Source organism: Calliopsis andreniformis, chromosome 3 (genome assembly GCF_051401765.1).
Source record: "Calliopsis andreniformis isolate RMS-2024a chromosome 3, iyCalAndr_principal, whole genome shotgun sequence".
Classification (NCBI taxonomy): domain Eukaryota; kingdom Metazoa; phylum Arthropoda; class Insecta; order Hymenoptera; family Andrenidae; genus Calliopsis; species Calliopsis andreniformis.
The window spans coordinates 28,585,222-28,604,066 of record NC_135064.1 but is presented as its reverse complement, the minus strand read 5'-3'; the positions used below and the strand labels follow the sequence as shown (position 1 = coordinate 28,604,066).

At 39.5% G+C, this 18,845-nt stretch overlaps 1 protein-coding gene and 1 long non-coding RNA gene across 2 annotated transcripts; one reads left to right on the top strand and one right to left on the bottom strand.

Annotated features, from left to right (window-relative positions):
* Positions 1 to 382: 382 nt before the first annotated feature.
* LOC143188746 (dynein axonemal heavy chain 7) lies at positions 383 to 18,470 on the bottom strand. The gene is made up of 50 exons (XM_076393170.1): positions 18,072 to 18,470; positions 17,792 to 17,946; positions 17,545 to 17,698; positions 16,871 to 17,020; positions 16,564 to 16,755; positions 16,108 to 16,484; positions 15,774 to 15,995; positions 15,402 to 15,699; positions 14,972 to 15,319; positions 14,630 to 14,895; positions 14,390 to 14,543; positions 14,047 to 14,273; positions 13,744 to 13,945; positions 13,354 to 13,588; positions 13,112 to 13,227; positions 12,741 to 13,019; positions 12,384 to 12,641; positions 11,951 to 12,235; positions 11,633 to 11,881; positions 11,178 to 11,523; positions 10,916 to 11,085; positions 10,343 to 10,474; positions 10,043 to 10,264; positions 9,442 to 9,893; positions 9,160 to 9,357; positions 8,929 to 9,076; positions 8,578 to 8,802; positions 8,252 to 8,433; positions 7,877 to 8,186; positions 7,570 to 7,815; positions 7,147 to 7,376; positions 6,828 to 7,047; positions 6,538 to 6,726; positions 6,052 to 6,426; positions 5,754 to 5,926; positions 5,408 to 5,653; positions 4,897 to 5,184; positions 4,452 to 4,643; positions 4,135 to 4,361; positions 3,677 to 4,047; positions 3,403 to 3,583; positions 3,131 to 3,319; positions 2,477 to 3,074; positions 2,202 to 2,412; positions 2,100 to 2,108; positions 1,730 to 1,750; positions 1,322 to 1,556; positions 1,104 to 1,255; positions 714 to 998; positions 383 to 641 (listed from the first exon to the last, which is right to left on the bottom strand). Exons 1-50 carry the CDS (start codon positions 18,468 to 18,470, stop codon positions 435 to 437), a joined length of 11,796 nt encoding a protein of 3,931 aa, XP_076249285.1. The 3' UTR covers positions 383 to 434.
* LOC143188749 (uncharacterized) lies at positions 860 to 1,865 on the top strand. Its single transcript, XR_013003571.1, has 3 exons — positions 860 to 1,016; positions 1,119 to 1,271; positions 1,392 to 1,865. It is a non-coding gene; the product is annotated as an uncharacterized LOC143188749 (long non-coding RNA).
* Positions 18,471 to 18,845: the final 375 nt, after the last annotated feature.

Below are 18,845 nucleotides of genomic sequence, written 5' to 3'. Positions count from 1 at the left end.
AGATATAATACATATATACGTAGTATATTCAAAGAATAGTCATGCGCACGAACACATTTTGTCACTGATGATTGACAATTGATATCTCGTTTCTGCGCCATCACAGCTTAGTGAATTAAATAAGACTTATAATGAACTGAATTATGCGTTTTCATCTTGACGTATCCTAAAATCAATATTTTCATCAGTATTAAGGAATAATTTGACTTTATTCATCTAACTAATTATATAATTGTTTCCAACTATAATTGTAAGATTAATGAAAACATCTGTTCACGAATGAGCTGTTTTTATTATGTCGATATTCACAAATATTCAGCAGCACGTTACAAAGTGCAAATAAATGTAAAACGTTCGAACATTGGGTGAACATACATTGTATATAGAAGAGGTAAGTTAGTAGGTATGTAAACAGAATAAAAAAGGGATAGGTCCTATTCTGACAATTGACAAAGCATTGCGACTCCTCTCATGATCCAGTGTTTTGGCGGGTGTTTGGTAGGTAAGGTCATAGCAATGACAAAGTTAGTCGAATGTCCGGTAGTTGACAAGACGCCTCGCCTTTCACTGGTTTTATACACCGGGCAGAGATATGTTATCGTCTCTTTAATGTCTTCTTTTTTCACAGGAACTAACCACAACTAGAATGACAATAAAAGCAACGATGATGCAAAAGTGACGGAAATTTGATGAAATAAAGAAGACATATTTACGGGAGTCATGCTTTCGTAGAGTACTTTCGGAAAGCTTTCGTCTAGAGCCATGAATTCAATATTGAATCTCGCGCCATCTAAAAACAATCCATATACGTAAACGCCATCTTTGGGAGGAGAGTCGAAAATTGTGCCGGGTTTTAACACGATGAAATCAAAAACTAAGAGGTCTATGGGTATCTGGTATTTTCTCGCGTAATTTTGTCTGGTTCCGGTGAGAAATGCTTGAGTAAAATAAAATCCTGAGATCCAATAAATGTTCGGTGGTCCTTCCTCATACCATTTCTAAACATTTATGAACAGGTGCGTTACATATACATTAACGTGATTACGTAGCGAATAAATAATATGTCTGTATATAAATACTAGTCTACTAAAAAAACATCTTACTTGAAAAAAATCTAGTCGACGTAACAGGTCATGGATGTAACTACCAAGCGGTTTTAACGACGGATACGAGTATTTCATCCACAAAGCGGGTATTTTATTAGTCAAAATAGCGTCATAAATATCTTCCAGTTCGAAGGACATTACGATGAAACCTGCATAAAGATATGAGTAAGTAGATGTTTAAATATCATATGCAGATATGAATGCGAATTGATAACCTTTTATGGCCCTTTGAATATTCTCCAAACTAATTTTAATATGGCTAAGGAGTTTATTAAACCTTTCCAGTTCTTGCACTAAGACTGTATTCATACTCTGCTCGTACGACGTTGGGTACTTTTCATTTGCTAATATGAGATTATAATCGGGCGGTAACTTGTTCGAAATATCGTTCGCTACTTTTAAGACTATTTCATCGTTCGAAGTTTGCTCGGTCCCAGATTTTACAGCTTCCTAGATCGATCAAAAGTAGCTGTTAAACTTGATTACAACAATCGTGGTTTTTTGTCTTACTTAGTAATTATCACTACGTCAAATCGTTATCATATCATCTAAATAATGATATATTATGTTACACAGTGTCTGTATATACATTGTACAGGCCCACTGTGTATAGTCTGACTAACCTCTTTTAATTGCCAGAGATCCTTTGTATCCCGCAAACAAAGATATGAGGATGTAACGCAATTAGAAATATAAATCATTTGATCGATAATAAATATACACAACGAGCAGAAATTAATCGCTCTTAATTTTTCTCGAATTCATATATTCGTTTCGCGAACATTTGCGTACACATGTACGTATAAAGTATAATATAAATAATGAATAATCATGAATACATATATGTACAGATTAGAAATGTTTACCTATTCGTTTCCTTTTCTCAAGGGAAGCGATTAATTTACGCTCGTTTATAGTCAAGATCGTCACTTTAAAGATATTTTTTTGCGTATGTATCTGTGTTATTAAAAGGTAGAACGTGTATGCACATACCGTACGATCCTACATGTAAGCATGTTCCGCAAAAATCGAGTATAAGAACGAATAAATAATAAATATGTAAATAAATTAGATTATTGCAATTGAATAGCGTACCTGCGTAAGTAGAATGGACGAAATTAAAAGATTCGTTTCTTGTTGGTCTTTGATGATGTCTGCATTTTCATTCATACCAAAGACACTCGGTTCGGTGATTAGGGGTAAGTTTTTCGTGTATTCTACAAAGGCTTCGTGTTCCCGAACGTTCGGACAATAATAAATCTTTGAAGAATCATCGAAATAATAGACTTTCTCAGTGAGTAGTTCTCTGAAAGATAGGCGGTGTGGTTTTGTTAAAAGAATTGTAAAGGGAATGTGATGCGATTGCTTACTCGCAGTAGAACTTGGACAAAATGGTGTTCAGAGTCCTACGATCCCAATCATCGGTTACTCTGCCGCCGTAATTGCATTCTCCAGTAAGATATTTCACAGCATCGAACCGTACGTCCTCGTATTCGTTCAAAAATAAATGTAGTTGCAAAACGCTTATTCGAAGATCTGTTTCGTTGAACTCGTACGTAATATTCCAGCCGATGGGGCCGAAGTTTCGTCTTTCTTGTACGATAGCATGAAAGAAGCATAACGAATACAGTAACTTTTTAAAGTACTCGGTCTGAGCGCAAGATTCAAAAAAGTCTGGATCACTGATCGGATCGCTTGCGTATGATCTAAGTATGTTAGCTCTTAGTCCTTTCGGCGGTTCATTCGTCATTTTTATACTGTTTTCTAGAACAGAAGATGGAAAGTGTTCCGATGGATAGCTCGTCAGCCATAGTCGAAATTCTGAATGAATTGTGTCCGGCATTAAACCCTCGCAAATTTTTTCCAAGGTGCTCATCCAGCTAATCGCCAAATGACAGTTTTGCAAGACCACCCAATTACCGGCCAGCACGCCTTTTTGTATCGTGTCTTCGGCGACCGGCCCTTGACCTGTTAAGCACTTTTAATTAACAACTTTTAATTTCGGAGAAAAACAAGAGACTCACCCTGTCCGAGAGAAAGATAGAAGAGACGACTTGCAGAGTAACCTTGTTCATCGGCAAATGCGAGTAATAGTTGTGCCGGATCGGTACCAGGTGTCAAAATAAAAATTAAAGGTGTGCAACAATTTGAATCGGCATAAGATAATGCTAAATCGAATGGTGGTGGTTCGACGAATTGTGGACCAAGTTCCTCTAAAAACAAGTGTGATCCAGTTGGTAATGGTATGCGTTGCGAAAGGTCCTCAGGGTATGTATATTTTTGCAAATATTTATACCTTCGACGAAGTTTTGTACCGCTGGAATGATTTTGTCTGGGCGAATACATCTTAGTACTAGCATCCTTTCAAAACGATTCAAATGGTCGTATGGTGGAGGAATTGTGTCGTTATGTGGCTCTTTCGAATCGAACAGTTGTCTCCATTGTTCAGTGTGTGTCGTAAAGATTTCTCGAATACCCTAATCGTACGATTTAGGAAGAAGAAAATTAGATAATTTCATTTCATAAAATATCATTGAAAATATCGCATGATATTATTGTTGAAAACGAACCGAAAAACCCTCAACGCTGTCAAGATTGCACAGTTCGTTCCATTGTTTCGAAGGTAACCATGTTGTCGGATTCACGTACGGATTGTCGATACTGATTCCACCTGTCAGTAAGAACATCCATTGCGATAAAGAGAGCTTTCCCTCTTGTTGCAGCAAATTAATCGTCAATAGCAAAGTAAATAGTAGTTTGTCCTTTTCGAACAGGGATCTGCAGACATTCGCATAGAGGGAATAGGTAAAATATTTAGTGAGATCCGCTAGTCGTTGTTCCACAGTATCTGCCGGTTCTGTGTTATCAATAGCCGATTCGAATAAATTTACGAACCATGGCAGGGAATACTGATACATCGGGTCGACGTTCGCCAGCACAGCTGAAAGAATTCAGACTAATCTGTATCTACAGATTATTTACGTACATACATATGTATGTATGTGTACATATATGTAGATATGTATACCGATTGTGAAAAAAAGTACAGTGGAATACGTTGCAATGGATGTGTATTGCAATCTAGCAGCGTCGATCGATTTTTCTGTTTGTTCGGTCGCTGCTTGTTTCACTTGAATATCATCGCTTAAATTTTTAGATGACGTTAATACTTCGATAGCTTCTTCGTCTTCCAGTATATTACCTTCGGCTATCGATAATATCTCCAAGATTTTATCCTCCGTTTCTTTCAGAAGTCTAAATGTCGAACAAAATATGATAAGTGATGACAGATCGCAGTTGTATACATATGTGTGTACGTAATACGTACTGTACCTATGTACCTACCTTTTGTTCGTAGCTCCTTGTAGAATTAGAGCGTTTTTCTCAGATTCTAAATCAGGCCTTTCTTTTGCAACAACGATACCTAACAATTGATCTTCCAGTCCAGTTGGTGTAATCATAAAATTTAATAAAGTTACTTTAACCGCTATCTCGGGCAAGTAATGAGGATTTCTTAGTCTCGTGGTGACGTAAAATCTGGAAACAGAATAATTGAGTCCGTTCCCCGTAGCACGCCGCAGAAAGAAAATCCCCATTGCAGGTCATGCAAAAAATACTGCAGATTTTGACATATGTACGGTTCAAATCTAATAAATGTGAATATAAATTTAGTTTTCCAATGAAAATCGGTGCGTCATACGTACGTATGTGACGTTGGTAACGAACATGTTAAGTCACATTACCTACTGATTATCCATAACGAATTTGCTCGTTGTTCATAGATATTTACCTAAATTCGTCATTGTACTCGATGATCGAGTCGCCAAATTTAATGTAAAGTGCGCCGCCCTGTCTAAACGTTTCCTTAAGTAAAACTGGTTCGAGAACAGCGTCTATTTCTTCCCCGACATGCTCCAATAGCACTGGCTGACCAAATTGTATCGCACTCTCCAGTACTCGGCTGTAATCCGGTTGGCTTAATCGAATAATATTTATATTATTCTGTCTTTCCATGTTTTTAATCCATCTGTTGGCTTGTCCTTGAGGGTCTATGATCAGTGGCCATCTTCTAGCATTTCTGAGTATTTCATTCTTTACTGAGTACGTTGTCGCGGAAAACAGAAAACTCAGAAAAAGTTTCAGAGGTCAGCTCGAGAAAGGGACGAGTGAAACAAGTCGAATGGAAATGAGGTAGGGGAGGTAATGGTATAAAAGGGTCAAATATGGCAAAAGGGACCAAAGGGAAGTGAACGTATAGAATGAAAGAAGGTAGAGAGGAAAGAAAGTAACAGTAGGCTTACTTGATAATGATGCCATTATCGATAGAATACGCGTCGCTCGGTAAACCGAAGATATTCCAAGATCTTATCAAAACTGGATCCCCGAGAATATCGCGTAATTGAAAGTCTTGGGTACAAATTACTTTCAAGTCGATACAACGTTGTATCCACACAGCAACTTGTCGAACCCGGAACGGCATCGTAAATGGACCTAGATACGCTACTACACCAGATGCGATCACGACATCGCCAGTCAATCGATAATATCTGTTAAATACGTATAGGTATATGTATATATGTGTAATAATATTCGAAACGACATATTAATACACAGATCATATGTTAAACGGCGATAAGAACGTTGTACCTCTGCCCTAGGACTTTCGCGGTATCGGACCAACGAGTGTATTCTCCACCCAACCCTCCGATCAAGTCTTCGGCGCGCTTTAATTTAGTCTCGCAGTCTGTTACCTTGTCTGACATTGCCTGGAACGCTGCCCTCCTTTGTTCCAAAAGATCTTCTAACGCCTTCAGTTTTTCCTAGATGAAAGAGAAGTCGTCGATTCGTTGCAAAGTAAATATGATAGCTGATAATGAATAGTTTGTTTCCGACAATTTGCGATCGAAGTATGCATGTATATTTTAAAAAACGAACTGAACCGGACCTGTACTAGCCGAAGTTGTTCTCGCTTTGCCCGAAGTGTCTCCATGGCATCGTCATAGATCTTCTGAGCCTCTGCGAGAGCTTTTCGCTTCGGAGCAACGACTTTCGACACTTTGTCGTATTCCGACATCGCGTACACCCACCGACACAGTCCCTCGCAAGCTGTCGACACTTTTTTTATTTTCTCAGGATCAAAATATGGATTGGGCAGATATTCTTTCCGAATTTTCTCGATAACATGATCTGGTATGTTATCCTTGTCGAAATTAAGCAACGAATCGAGGAACTTAGCGTCGCTCAGCATTCTCAACGCGGCTTTCCAATAATCTTCGACAACAGTCCCATCGGGCTGCTGAGTTCGCTCTGGTTTTATTTGCTGTGCGATGCAGACACATTGAAAATAAAAGAGAAAATAATATGATAAGAGAGGTAGAAGACAGCTACATAGAATAGAACATGAAATGAAACGAAGCAAATCTCTAGCCACCTTGAGAACACAGACGCTTTCGATGATAAGCTTCATCCCAAATGGTGGTTGTTTCATCGCTCTAACCACAGCGATATCGGCGGTGGTCAATGTATCCAAGGCAGCTTGAGCGCGTTTCAAGATCGGCATCGCTTCAGCTAGATCAGCATCGCACTCGGCTTTAATCGCAGCCGCTTCACTCGCGTAGATCTGCAACAAGAACCAACAATATTTTAGAACCGAATCTAAAGAACCAGACGTTGTTTGAATGACAAGCGAATACACTGAAGCAAGGTTCGAGTAACTCTGACCTGGGCCGCGTTCTCGTCGATTTTCACGACTCTTTCAAATTCTGCTACCTCTTGTTTCTCTTTGTCAACATCGAGTAGCATTTTCTCAACGTCTTGCGTAGCAATTATCAATTGAGGCTGTAAGGATCTTAGGGTCTCCTGCATCGTTACAACTTGCCGTTGTGTTTCGTCTAGTTGGCCTAAACCACGCTCGTACCTCATTTTCGCACTCGTTATGTCGCTGTTTACATGAAAATTTCCCTCACAGTTCTTCCCTTCTTTTCAAACATTACTTTTTACGATCATGAATTTTGCACGCAAATCGAGCAACAGTGCTTACTCGCGTTTTTTCCCTAATAAATCCTTGAATGTGTTTATCATCTCGAGATACGAAGTTGGAGTTACGTAGACATGTCGATCCAATCGCATTAAATATTCCTTACTTAAATTTTGCGTAGAGACGTGAAAGAATTGGCACATGTCGATACCTGCAGTCCTTTCGTGTTGCGTTAGTTCGATCATCGAAAGAAATCTAGTTGCAACCGCTAGTAGAGCATCGTCTGGCCATGACTCACGTGAAATGGAAAAGAAAATGTTAAAACAATCTTTTCGAGAAATTTCCTATGTTCGCGAGGAGAATCATTAATTGTAGATGTTACCTAGGTACGTACGTAATAATACGCACGTGCAATCAATTCTATGCATATATTTACATACTTAGGTACATACAGTAGGAAACAAACGAGGTCGATTTTCTTCGTACCTGAAGCCAATCGATGGTACAACAGTTGACCAGAGCTGGAAATTTCCTGATCCGATTGCGAAAATTGCTACCTATGGGAGACATGACTACCACTATGTGCAGTTGTTCACGCGTTATCTGAACGAATAAATTGAACAGAGCTACTGCACTTCCATCTGTTTGAACCGATCGATCCCGTTGTCTGTCTATCTGCTTCATTTGCTCGCATATCTCAGCCACTTCCTCGCCAGTGAATATATTTGGTATCTGAATCGGTACCAAAGTTTATCATTTACGATTAAATGCGATTCTGTCGTAACCTTGTTACCTCGCCAGAATTAAGCATATTGCTAATATCTTCCAGGAAGCTCTCCTCTTTAATTTGAGTATCGGAAAAGAGGAAAGTAGAATGGAGTTCTGTCGCAGTTACACGTTTCAAGATCCCTTTCACGTCCTCGTGCCATGCCTGAACCCCGTATTGCTGCGTGACCTCAACTTGAAAGACATCATAGTCGCAGATGTGGGAGGCCAACCTCGTCAGCGATTGTCTCCCCGATCCGCCAACTCCGACGAGAAGCGCATGACTTCGCGGTTGCTTGATAATACGCGAGATTCGAGATAGATGTTCGATAGCGAATCTAACATTCGAAATTTCGTTATTTATTTAATAAAAAGTCTACGTTTCTCAACTTTTTACGCTTACCGGAATAGCACTAAATTCATGGGTTTCCTGCTCATCGTGTTATACTCTGTTAAATAAGTTTCCACGGTTTCTCGAAGTTGCTCGAGATCCGCAACTTCCTGATAAAGTCGGACGTCCATCTTCGTGTCCGCAAAATCGCAGTACACCAAATTTCGAAGTTCTTTCTCGGTGATACGTTGTGGCTATCGAATCAGAAAAGCAAACACGTCGAGAACGTGTAAGTATGTAAACGTATACATATGGCGTACATACCTATGTGTATATTACATATAGATATATACACACATGCGTGCCTAAGTAAGTAGGTTGACTTGCAGAAAACTTACTGCTTTTTTAGAAGTAGCCTCTTCGGAAGGAAACAGGTCTTTAAATAATTCATCCATTATCACATTCATATGTTCGTTTAGTGTAACGCGTATTTGTTCTACCAACCAAGATACATCATCGTCGTCTATCAATCGGTCTCCAAACACTCGAAATACTTCGTGGACCCAGAGCCTCCTCATACTCGTCAAGGTGGACATTGTCTCAGGAACAGATAACAAGACCCCCTACGGAAGTATGCGATTTATCCTCTGTACTCAGTACACATCACTATATACCGCCCAGTATCACGCAGGTAAATACTTAGGTATGCAGCAGATAGCAGCAAGTTTTCAAATAAAAATGCAAAAGACCTGTATGACTCGGGAAAAGTCTCGAAGATTAAAAACATAGTGACATTTGGACGGTGTTGGCAAAAGATTAAGAAGGCTCTGTTTATAGACATCCAATGTGGCCAGAACGATTTCATCGATGCATGGGTCGAATTCCTTGCTGAATCCTCTAAAAAGATTAAAATGATTGATGAGAGAATCAAGTCATCATCGAAATAAGAAGATTTGAGTAGCCGTGAAACTTGTTCAAACCTAGTATCAAGGTGCCAAAGGACTATTTTACTAAATATCATTATCATTACGTCGTCTTCGAATTCTGATATGGTTAAAACGACAAAATGTCGCTTGAATCGAGGTGTAACATCCTTTCCACCACGTACAGGCGGTGCCATGGCACACATTAAGTGCACGTCGATTAGTTTTATCATTGTTTTATCTTTTCTATCGTACCTGTAATTAGACACGGATGCCTCGATATCGTTTGTTAAAAATCGACATCGATACAGTTGATTTTTGAAGGTAGGACGGGCTTACCATTCACTGTGATCTAACCATTGGCGCAAAACCTCAATGGGCGGCTGTGCACCGTATGTTTCCTTCAGCGGCATCGAAAGATCATCGACAAAGACAATCCATCGCTTACCTATTGGTGCTCCGTAAACACCTTTTCGTCTTCTGTCGAGTTTTCCCATAATCGTGTCTTGAGTTTGATTGGCCGTAGTTTGGGCTGAGAAGTTTATGATCAGAGGTTTATTCACAGCAGAATTATTCTTTTTCAGTAGAAAATCGATTATGTAAACCGATTTGCCAGTTCCAGTTGGGCCTACAAACAACACTGGCTTTTCATTGCCTATTAATAATCGAAACAGTGCAGTGTACCGTATAGTTTCGACTGTTGGTACTATTATTTGATTCACAGGAATATCACGAGGAATCGACGGACCATCGAGTAATTCGTCGGCCCACAATCTCCACTTTCCTTTCCCCTAAAAATATTCGACATAGTAAATCTCGATTCGTGATTCTACCAAAATACACTCGTATGGTAAGCGTTAAGCAGGGAGACGTAGAAGGCAATCTATCAGCTTTGTTTAACTCATAATAATCTATCTTATCGTTTAACTTTACCACTTACTTCCTTGATGAATCTATAATCGAAGACCAGTCCGTCCCGTGGCATCACAAAAATGTACGGTTTTAAAGGTGGCTCTACCACATTCGGTAATCGAAACATTTCCATCAAATTCGATGGGAAATCTTTCTCAAGAAACCCACGAAACAGTGTACTAAAGCGCTCTTTAGATTTCACTGTCAAAGTACTTCCCAGGGACCAAATACACGAAAAGAAAAACGAACCCTGGAAATATTATAGAGATGTCCCTATCTTAAATAGTAGCAAAGTAAAAAATTGAATAAGAACGGAATATATTGGAACCTCGATTTGGGCTCGAAGATCTAACTCGTTCATGTCTTTGACCATCCTTTCGTTGCGATATTCGTCGAGGAAACAATCCATTAGGTATGTTAGTGAACGCACAAGATTCGAGTTGGGCATCGGGCACATTTCCTGTAACAATGTAACATGTAGTTTGATAAACATGCGATTAGATTGAAAGAAAGAGGGGGAGTGGGGGGTAGGGGGAGGGGGAGAATGGCGGGAGAGGGGAGGGAGATGGAGAGGGAGAGGTAGAGGGAAAGGGAGAGGGAGAGGTAGAGGGAAAGGGAGAGGGAGAGGGAGGGTGAGAGGGAGGGGGAGAGAGAGGGCGAGAGGGAGGGGGAGAGAGAGGGGGGAGGGGAGATGGAGATGGGCGGAGAGGCAGGGAGGGGGAGGGGTGAGGGAGAGGGGGCGGATAGGGTGGGAGGGGGAGAGAGGGGGTGAGATGAGGGGGTGGAGAGGGAAAGAGAGAGGGAGAGGGAGAGGGAGTGATGGACAGGGTGGGGTAGAGGAGGGCGGGAGAGGGGATAGGAGTGAGGGTGGGAGTAGGGGGGACATAGCAGATAAACGGACCTCAGCATCGCTATGTCGTAACCAATAAAGTAGAGGATTGCAGAATCTCTGAAAAAGCGATTGATATAAAAAATTTGTCAGCCACTCGTCTATCACAGGGGGAATTTTGGCGATCCAAGACTTAAGTAAAGGATCCCAGCCGAGTGCGCCTGGTTCCATATAAATCATTCCTGAATTAGAAAATATCAATTGAAGTATTCGTGTAGATCAAGTGGACGAATTGATGGAGAGAAAACAGGACATGTAGTAAATAAAAATGTACCACATCGGGAGACCGTTGCTGGTGATGCTGCTTCCAAATCCATCGTCTCGAATATCAGATTGGTAAACGGTGCCAATTGAATAACTTCTCCGCTCATTAAGCAAAGTTTCTTATTATCATCGAGAACCGTGTTCATACTTTCTATCCATACTGCGTCTATGGGTCCATCGAAGATCAACCATTTACGATTTTCGCTGACTGAAGTTGCGAAAGCACGATAGCTAATGGCTAAAATTCCATCCGACCACTCGTGAGAAACTGGATCAAATTCTCCGTATAATTGACCCAACGTAACAGCTTTAGGACAGATCACGAACATCTCTACCATACGCTCATTCATCAAGTTCTGTGTAAAGTTACGTACATATGTACAAACTGATAACACTACCCATCCTGCACTCGACACTTAGGCAGATCCATACATACATACACATTTACTGTATATTATAACTTACGCGTTCGTCGCAAAGCTTTAAAACTTGTGCTAGAACATTATATGCTGTGCTCTTTCCAGCAAAGGGAAGACCAACTACCATGAACCCGTGTCTAACGATCATCATTTCGTATATTTGTTGTAGTTTCTCCAAAAAGACAGGAGTACACTGTAGATTCGATGCAGAGCAGGCATCGAAAGCGCATGCGTTCAAATCAGTATAATCTGGTTCCGGAAGTACAACTCCAGGAAAGAGATCAGATGTGATACCCTAGTTGAAGATCGACGACGTTACAGTTTTTCTTTGGCAAATTTTCAATTGAAATACAAATGTACGTACATTAAATAGCGGTAAATCTCCGCTGAGAAATTTCGGTAAATTTACGTCTTTGATGCTGCGCAACACTAGGATATCTTCATTTTCGTCCGGGTATTTTATCTTTAGATTTCCAGCCGCTATCAAAACAGATTTTACCGCTCTCATTCCATAATCATAGTGATTTTGGCTGGAAAGTTGTTCCGAGCATAGTCTGTATGCTGTCACGATTTTCACCGAAAGTGGCCGAGCATCGTAAAATCCATATGAATACAATGTATTCTCCGCGATCAAAGCATAATCCGGAACCTGAAAAAAAACCTTGTGCAAATAGAGCACCTATGAAAGTATATGTACATTTACATACACATGTGCACCCACTCATTTATTCGCAACCTCTGTCACACAAATAGCCCCTAAAAATATACTTGTATGTACATTTGGTGGATATACGGACCATCATAGCAACTGGTCGAAACAATGCTTTCAAATTATCCGGTAGCTCGCTTCTTCCAGCGTATCCAGGGTTCATCGTAATGAAGACGGCACAGGTGGGGTCTAGCTTAAGCTCTGTACCCTCGAAAATAATTTCCTTTTTCCCAGCATTGATGGCTCTTTGGATCGTTAGTATTTGTTGAGCTACTACGGACAATACTTCTAAATCGATACGATTGAATTCGTCGAAGCAAGACCATGCACCAGTGCTAGCTAACCCCTGAAAGTATTACATTTTGCAATTATAATTCACAATAGAGTTACAGCGAGATAAACTTGCTCTAACGAAAGAATACACTTTTTCTTCGCGGTTCAATACCTTAAAAAATTTACCCAACGCAATGTAATCAAGACCATCGGAGCAATTGAAAACGACGCACTGTTTTGCTACAGCTTTAGCCAGATCTTTGGTCGTTTCGGTTTTACCAGTTCCAGCAGGACCCTCAGGCGCTCCGCCGAGATGTAAACTTAACGCACTGAACAAGGTGCGGTAGCATCTGTCGGTTAAGGGTGTTATCACTAGCCTCGACGTGTTACCTAAATATTCATACGCATATTTTAATGACGTATTTATCATCATTGTCCATAAGTCGTCATCCTGTAACATTGAAGGAGAAAGAAGAATTTACGCTCGTTCAATTTACAAATACTACTAGTACCAAGTACTTACAATTAGTTCTTTTCACTTACCATCCAATAGTATCTCATTTGAGCCAGCCATGCGAAGTCTGTGACATCGTTAACTTGTTGTTGAAACAATTCCGTTACAACATCTCGACTATGGACATCCAGCGTCACCAACGCCTCTGAAACGAGATACACAATCATTTTTCAGTTAAAGCAGGCACATTTACATACACGTATACCTATACAGCACACACATATGTACATATGAACATTTCTTTACCGACTAATATTGCGCCGTTTCGTACCTAAAGTTGTACGGTTTTGCGTGGACAACTTTCCACGCACCAATTTTACTATTTCGTTTAATTCGTTTGTACAGATTTCAACATATCCCTCCAAATTAGGCGATGGTTTAGACAAGGTGTTCGTTACATCAGCGGTCCAGTAAAGCTTACTAATACATAGAATAGTTTGTCCAGGCCACTCTAAAGCCCACTTCGACCTAGTACGCTTCAAGTATGCGTTCTTTGCTTGAATTACCTACACATTTTTTGCATGAGAACATAGAATGTAGATATGTACAAGTATAAAGAATGACACATAGAGTATGAAAAGCCATCAATTTTTACATCAGTATAAAATTGAACAAGAGCAACTAGAGATTATACGTAGTCTCATAATATGTATGCATTTACCTGCGCCCTGACGCTTTTTTTCATTGCACTTTCAAGTTGCAGTAGCCACTTTTCGACTTGTCCACGAGCTGCCATCGTATCAATTATGTCCTCCAAGATAATTATTTCTCCTTCAGACGATTTCATCGATGTTATCTCCATCTCGTCTGTGAAACTCAGTTGTGCAATACCTTCGAAGCATTTCTTTAAATGGGGTTGTACTCTGAGATGTATCAATTGTGTAGACGAAGAGATGGAAAAAAAAGCAAAAAATTAGATAGTTACACTGATGTTGAAAAGATTAAAAAAACGTTAAACCCGTACCTAGTAGGATCTTTTGTTTCTGACAATATTTCCAGAAGTTCATCATTTGACAGGAAAAAAAATCGCGGAAAATAAAGCCTCTTTTTTTCTAAATAAGCAGCAAGTCCCTTTTGTATTAGTTCGAGCAAGTTTGTACACTTTTTCAAGCGCTCGAGCATTTTATCGATTGCAACGACGGACATAACTCGAGGATCGGCAGCTACGAGTTGCATAATTTCTCTCCAAATCTATAAGTGTTCCAATGATTTTATTTTCCTTACGATTTACAATGGGTTTGATGCTGGGTAAAAAGAGGAAAAGGTATGCCGTAAAGTAACATAGTCCGTAGGGAATAAAAACATACTTTGTCCACGGCACTAAATCGTCGACCTTCCTCAGGCATCTGTTGTTGAATATCTGCCGAAGAAAATATTGGTTCAAGATACATCCACGTTGCTTGAACCTGTAGCCAATGATCCATGATATCTTGTAGCAAAAGCAGCTTAGATTCCCATTCTCTAAACACATACGTGTATGTACATATGTATGTGTGCATAGAGTATAAACGAAAAGTGACTAGAAGAAGAAACTGAGACACACTCACAGAGTTTCCTTCTCAAATGGTCGAATGTATAGAGAATTCTTCATAGTTTGAGCTTTGGTTAGATGATCGTCCAATAGCAGTTGTATTTCGTCAACACTTGCGATCACATAAGTGCCGGTATCGCGATAAGAATTAACTACGAACGCGATATCGGCCCAATCGAGATGCATTTGATGAAGGGCCCTTTCCAAACTACCCTCCTTCGTTGCTGCCTCCGATATTGTTTCGAATTTGGAAACATAGTCGATCAAACCGTAATCGAGGATCTGTGTTTGATAAAACAGCCTTATACATGGACTGGATTCACATTTGAGCGGTAGCGCAAAAAAGAGAAAAACATACCTTGGCAAGTGTCATCGATGGATCGATCTTTATAGGAAAACCAACTATTTCCGAAACTTGTTCCCAATGACGATTCTTCAGTGAGGGATTGCCAAGGGTCGATATTACAGGCATGTGTTCCTTGAACTCTTCCACTTTGATTCGAATCGTTTCAGCAAGCTTTCGCGCTATCGGTTCTTGAATAGATCTTTCCAGTTTGTAGATCGCACGATAAGCGGTTCCTGTTTCGGTTTCTATTTCCCCCGGATCGTGAGAGCCCACCATACCATTCATCCAGGTGTCGTAATTGATTAAAAAGTCACAGGCGACGTCATACAATTTTTTGTACGGCGCTAGCTTGTCTGCTGTCTGAACAAGGCCTCAAGTTTGCTTGGTATACCTATGTCCTGTACGTGTGGTCACTCGACATTCTAAATATTCCAGTTCTTACCGTTTTCCTTAATGGGTATTGCGACAATTCCCAACCAAACAGCTCTTCTTCCTCGTTGAATCTATCGATAGTGTCCATCGCAGCGATCAGTTTATCATCCAGACGATCAGCTTTCTTTTTATATCGATATATCTCTTCGATGTTACCCCAGTATTGCAATTCATCGCAATATTTTGCGTATATTTGAAGTTCCCGTTCAAATTGTTCAATTCTTTTCTTAAGGTTCTTCTGATATTCTCCTGTTTTGCTTGCGACTATTTCTCTGTGCTGCTCAAAAACTTCTGGAAGCTTGTGATACCTTGACAATACGTGAAAAAAGAAGAAATGAAACATAACATAATCATTATGATCGTAATCGCTCCTTCCACTTACCACTGAAAAGCATAATTGTTCGTTTTCAGTTCAACAGGGCTCAATACTGAATGATCTGACAGGAAAAGAATGTATTTAATTATCTCCTTTAAGCCACGTTCAAGTTCGAAAGTTGTTTCCGTTTCCGTGAGATGTATAAATTGTCTAAGCTCCATTAGTTCCATCGTATTCGCTGGAATGCTTAGAGCTCGGTCCACGATGCGTTCATAGGCGTCCCCTACACTGTGGTGTCGATTATATTATTCGATTTGACTAACCATCAATGAAACAAGTAAAAGATCGATCAAACGGTTAACTAATAATAAACAAGATCAAACTGAAACAGTTCACTTACGTGCGGGATTTTTTCTGACAATCAGTTATCATTTTTTCAAGCAGTTCATCTTTTAACTTTCGGGCCATAGAGGCGATGTGTCCAATGAGTTCTCCTCTGTGAACGACAAAAAATTCACCGAAATAAGTTTGGTAAAACTCTACTCGTACATGTCGTGATAGATGCTCGTAGTGTTCGATCAGAATTCGATAAGTCTCGAAATTTTCAGCTGTATCGGTTTTCAAAACCTCTCGAACCTTCTCAGATTCCGTGTCATTTATGAAACTTGCATATTTCTCAAATTCTCCCAGTTGAAACGATGCATTAATTTTCTCTTTATCGATTAGGTAAGCGATTTCGTTTACACGTTGTTTCAAATATTCTTCCGGCAGACGTGGCTAGAAACGATAAGGCAAAGTTCTATTATTATCAATAGAAAGACCATAAGGTAAACGTGATTGATAAAATGAAAAGTACCTTCAGAAATTTTTGATCGGGATCAGCTAGGCTAACGAGGTTCGACAATGTTTCAACGCGCGGCAGCGAAACTGCGTTTTGCAGTGAGTTCAGTAACGTGGACAACGCTTCCACGAAGGCTTTGAACGTTGGTTCGAAAGTGACAACCGTATTTCTTATTGTCACCTTTATATCGAAACCGCGACACATCCACTATAACAATCACATATACCGAGCACATATAGAGTCGTTTTTTTCAATTCGGTCTTTTCCGTCTTTCTTTTCTTCTCTGATCGCGCTCAAAAAGGGAGAAAACTCTATCACTCACGCTCCTGTTCGAAAGATAATCCATATACTCTTCTGTCGATCGTAGACAAAGTCCTTGTAAGTGATCCTCCATAATAAAGGCGATGCAATTGAAAAACCTTTCGAGTTTCAAATTGTCTCTCGACGAAGGTAACTCATTTTTCTCATAGGCCTAAATATACAATAAAAAAGTGTACAATAGTCTGTAGATAAGTTAAAGAACTAGAAAAGCAAAAGATGCACGTCATATTCCCATAGTTAGATACATACATATATGATTCTCGATCGGTTGTATACAGAGGTTAGACAGACAGCAAGAAGCAAACAAAATTTTACACTATTATGTACATACATACATACTTCATTCCCCTCGGTGCTCCTTCTCCCTCTCCTTGTTAACTACTTTCGAAATCTTTCACAATGAGTGTGTATATAGATATGTACATGCCTATTTGACTTGATGTATATCAAGAAGAAGGGACGAAGGATTACCTTGTGTACATATTTCTAATTTCATTACATTTCGTCCTACTTGCTCTCCCTTTTTTCGTTGTTTTTATCATGCCGCGAATAATAGCACATTCGTTATATGTGTATTATATAGATTATAGACGGATACATACGGAGACGTATGCAAGTATAGAGGAGTGTTCATGTGTATACAATCTTACGTAGAGATGGGATTGTCATTCGTACCGAAAGTAAAATAGCTTCAAGTTTCGGCAACCAGTATTTGATGAGATCCTCTTTCGTTTTCTGACACATCTTTAAGATGGTTTTCTCAAAACTGGTGAGATCGTAGGACGTACCACGCGCTATTAGTTGGTTTCCATCTATCAGCTTTCTGTCACTGTTATGTCAACGACGTATATGTGTATTCATATTTATATTTACCACCATCGTTTATAACATTGTATAGAATTGTTTGAACGAGAATACCAACCTGAATTCTTTATACCAATAATCGACGATTCGTTGTACAGCAGGACAATATAGCATAATTGTTCTCTCCACTTTCGCCTTGTTCCATTGAAATTTTATCGAATGATCTACTGGAAATACGATGGCTTCTCGAACAGATTTTTCGAACATAGCCGACTAAAGTAAAAACATGATAGTGAAAACATGATAATATTTTTGGCGATGTATCGCAATACATAGTTTGCAACGTATTAAAGGAACGAATCTTGCGTTGAAGAGATTCGAATTACAAATACAAATACCTGATGCAAGGGGGGATGTAGTAAATCCCCTATAACGAACTCTATCACTGATTTTTTCACGTTCAACGCATATTCTTCTTTTATTTCTTTCACTAAGCGAGCTATCAACTCCTTAAACTTTTTCTGCCACTTGTGCGGAACCATTTTTAAGATACCTTCAAGTAAATTACGATCCATCGATCCCACGTAAACATCATCGATACCATGCGTTATATAATAATAATATCGCAAAATATCTTTGTCTTGTTCCGTGACTAAATCTGTTATTTCTTCCTTCCCTTTCTCAATTTCGTTCAATTCGCAGCAGAATTTCCTCTTTTCTCCATCCTTCGTTAGCATTTTGATAAGCCGTGCACGAAAATCTTCCCTCTTTTGACATAGTGATAAATACTTTTTCATTGTGGAAATCGGCTTTTCTTTACTGTACTCCATATAATGTATGGTTATGTGTATTTTATATTAACTCACGTACGACAAATGCAGTCGATGTAATGAGTGGATTGAGTTCTTGCTTTCTCAATACTCGGTTGTCAAAGGGAGGGGTAGATAACTTTCCATGACAACCATTTCTGTCCAAAACTGTTGTTTTCTTTTTTGTTTTAAGGGCTTGGTCTTACGTATTCATTATAATCGCGACTTTATTTTGGAATGGAGATATTCGTCCGAGAAGCGACTTACATATGTATATGTATACATACGTATGCGCATACATACCTACATAGGTACCTATACATATAATACACATGTATGGAGGTACGTAAGAATTCAAATAAA

What these genes read in the sequence shown, in the direction of transcription:
- LOC143188746 (XM_076393170.1), bottom strand. Translation starts at nt 18,470, where the DNA reads ATGAAAAAGTATTTATCACTATGTCAAAAGAGGGAAGATTTTCGTGCA. An exon ending in CCATTTGAGAAGGAAACTCT is followed by an intron (nt 14,544 to 14,629) that starts GTGAGTGTGTCT and finishes GTATGTGTTTAG; the next exon opens with AGAATGGGAATCTAAGCTGC. An exon ending in AAAGCGTCTGTGTTCTCAAG is followed by an intron (nt 6,427 to 6,537) that starts GTGGCTAGAGAT and finishes TGCATCGCACAG; the next exon opens with CAAATAAAACCAGAGCGAAC.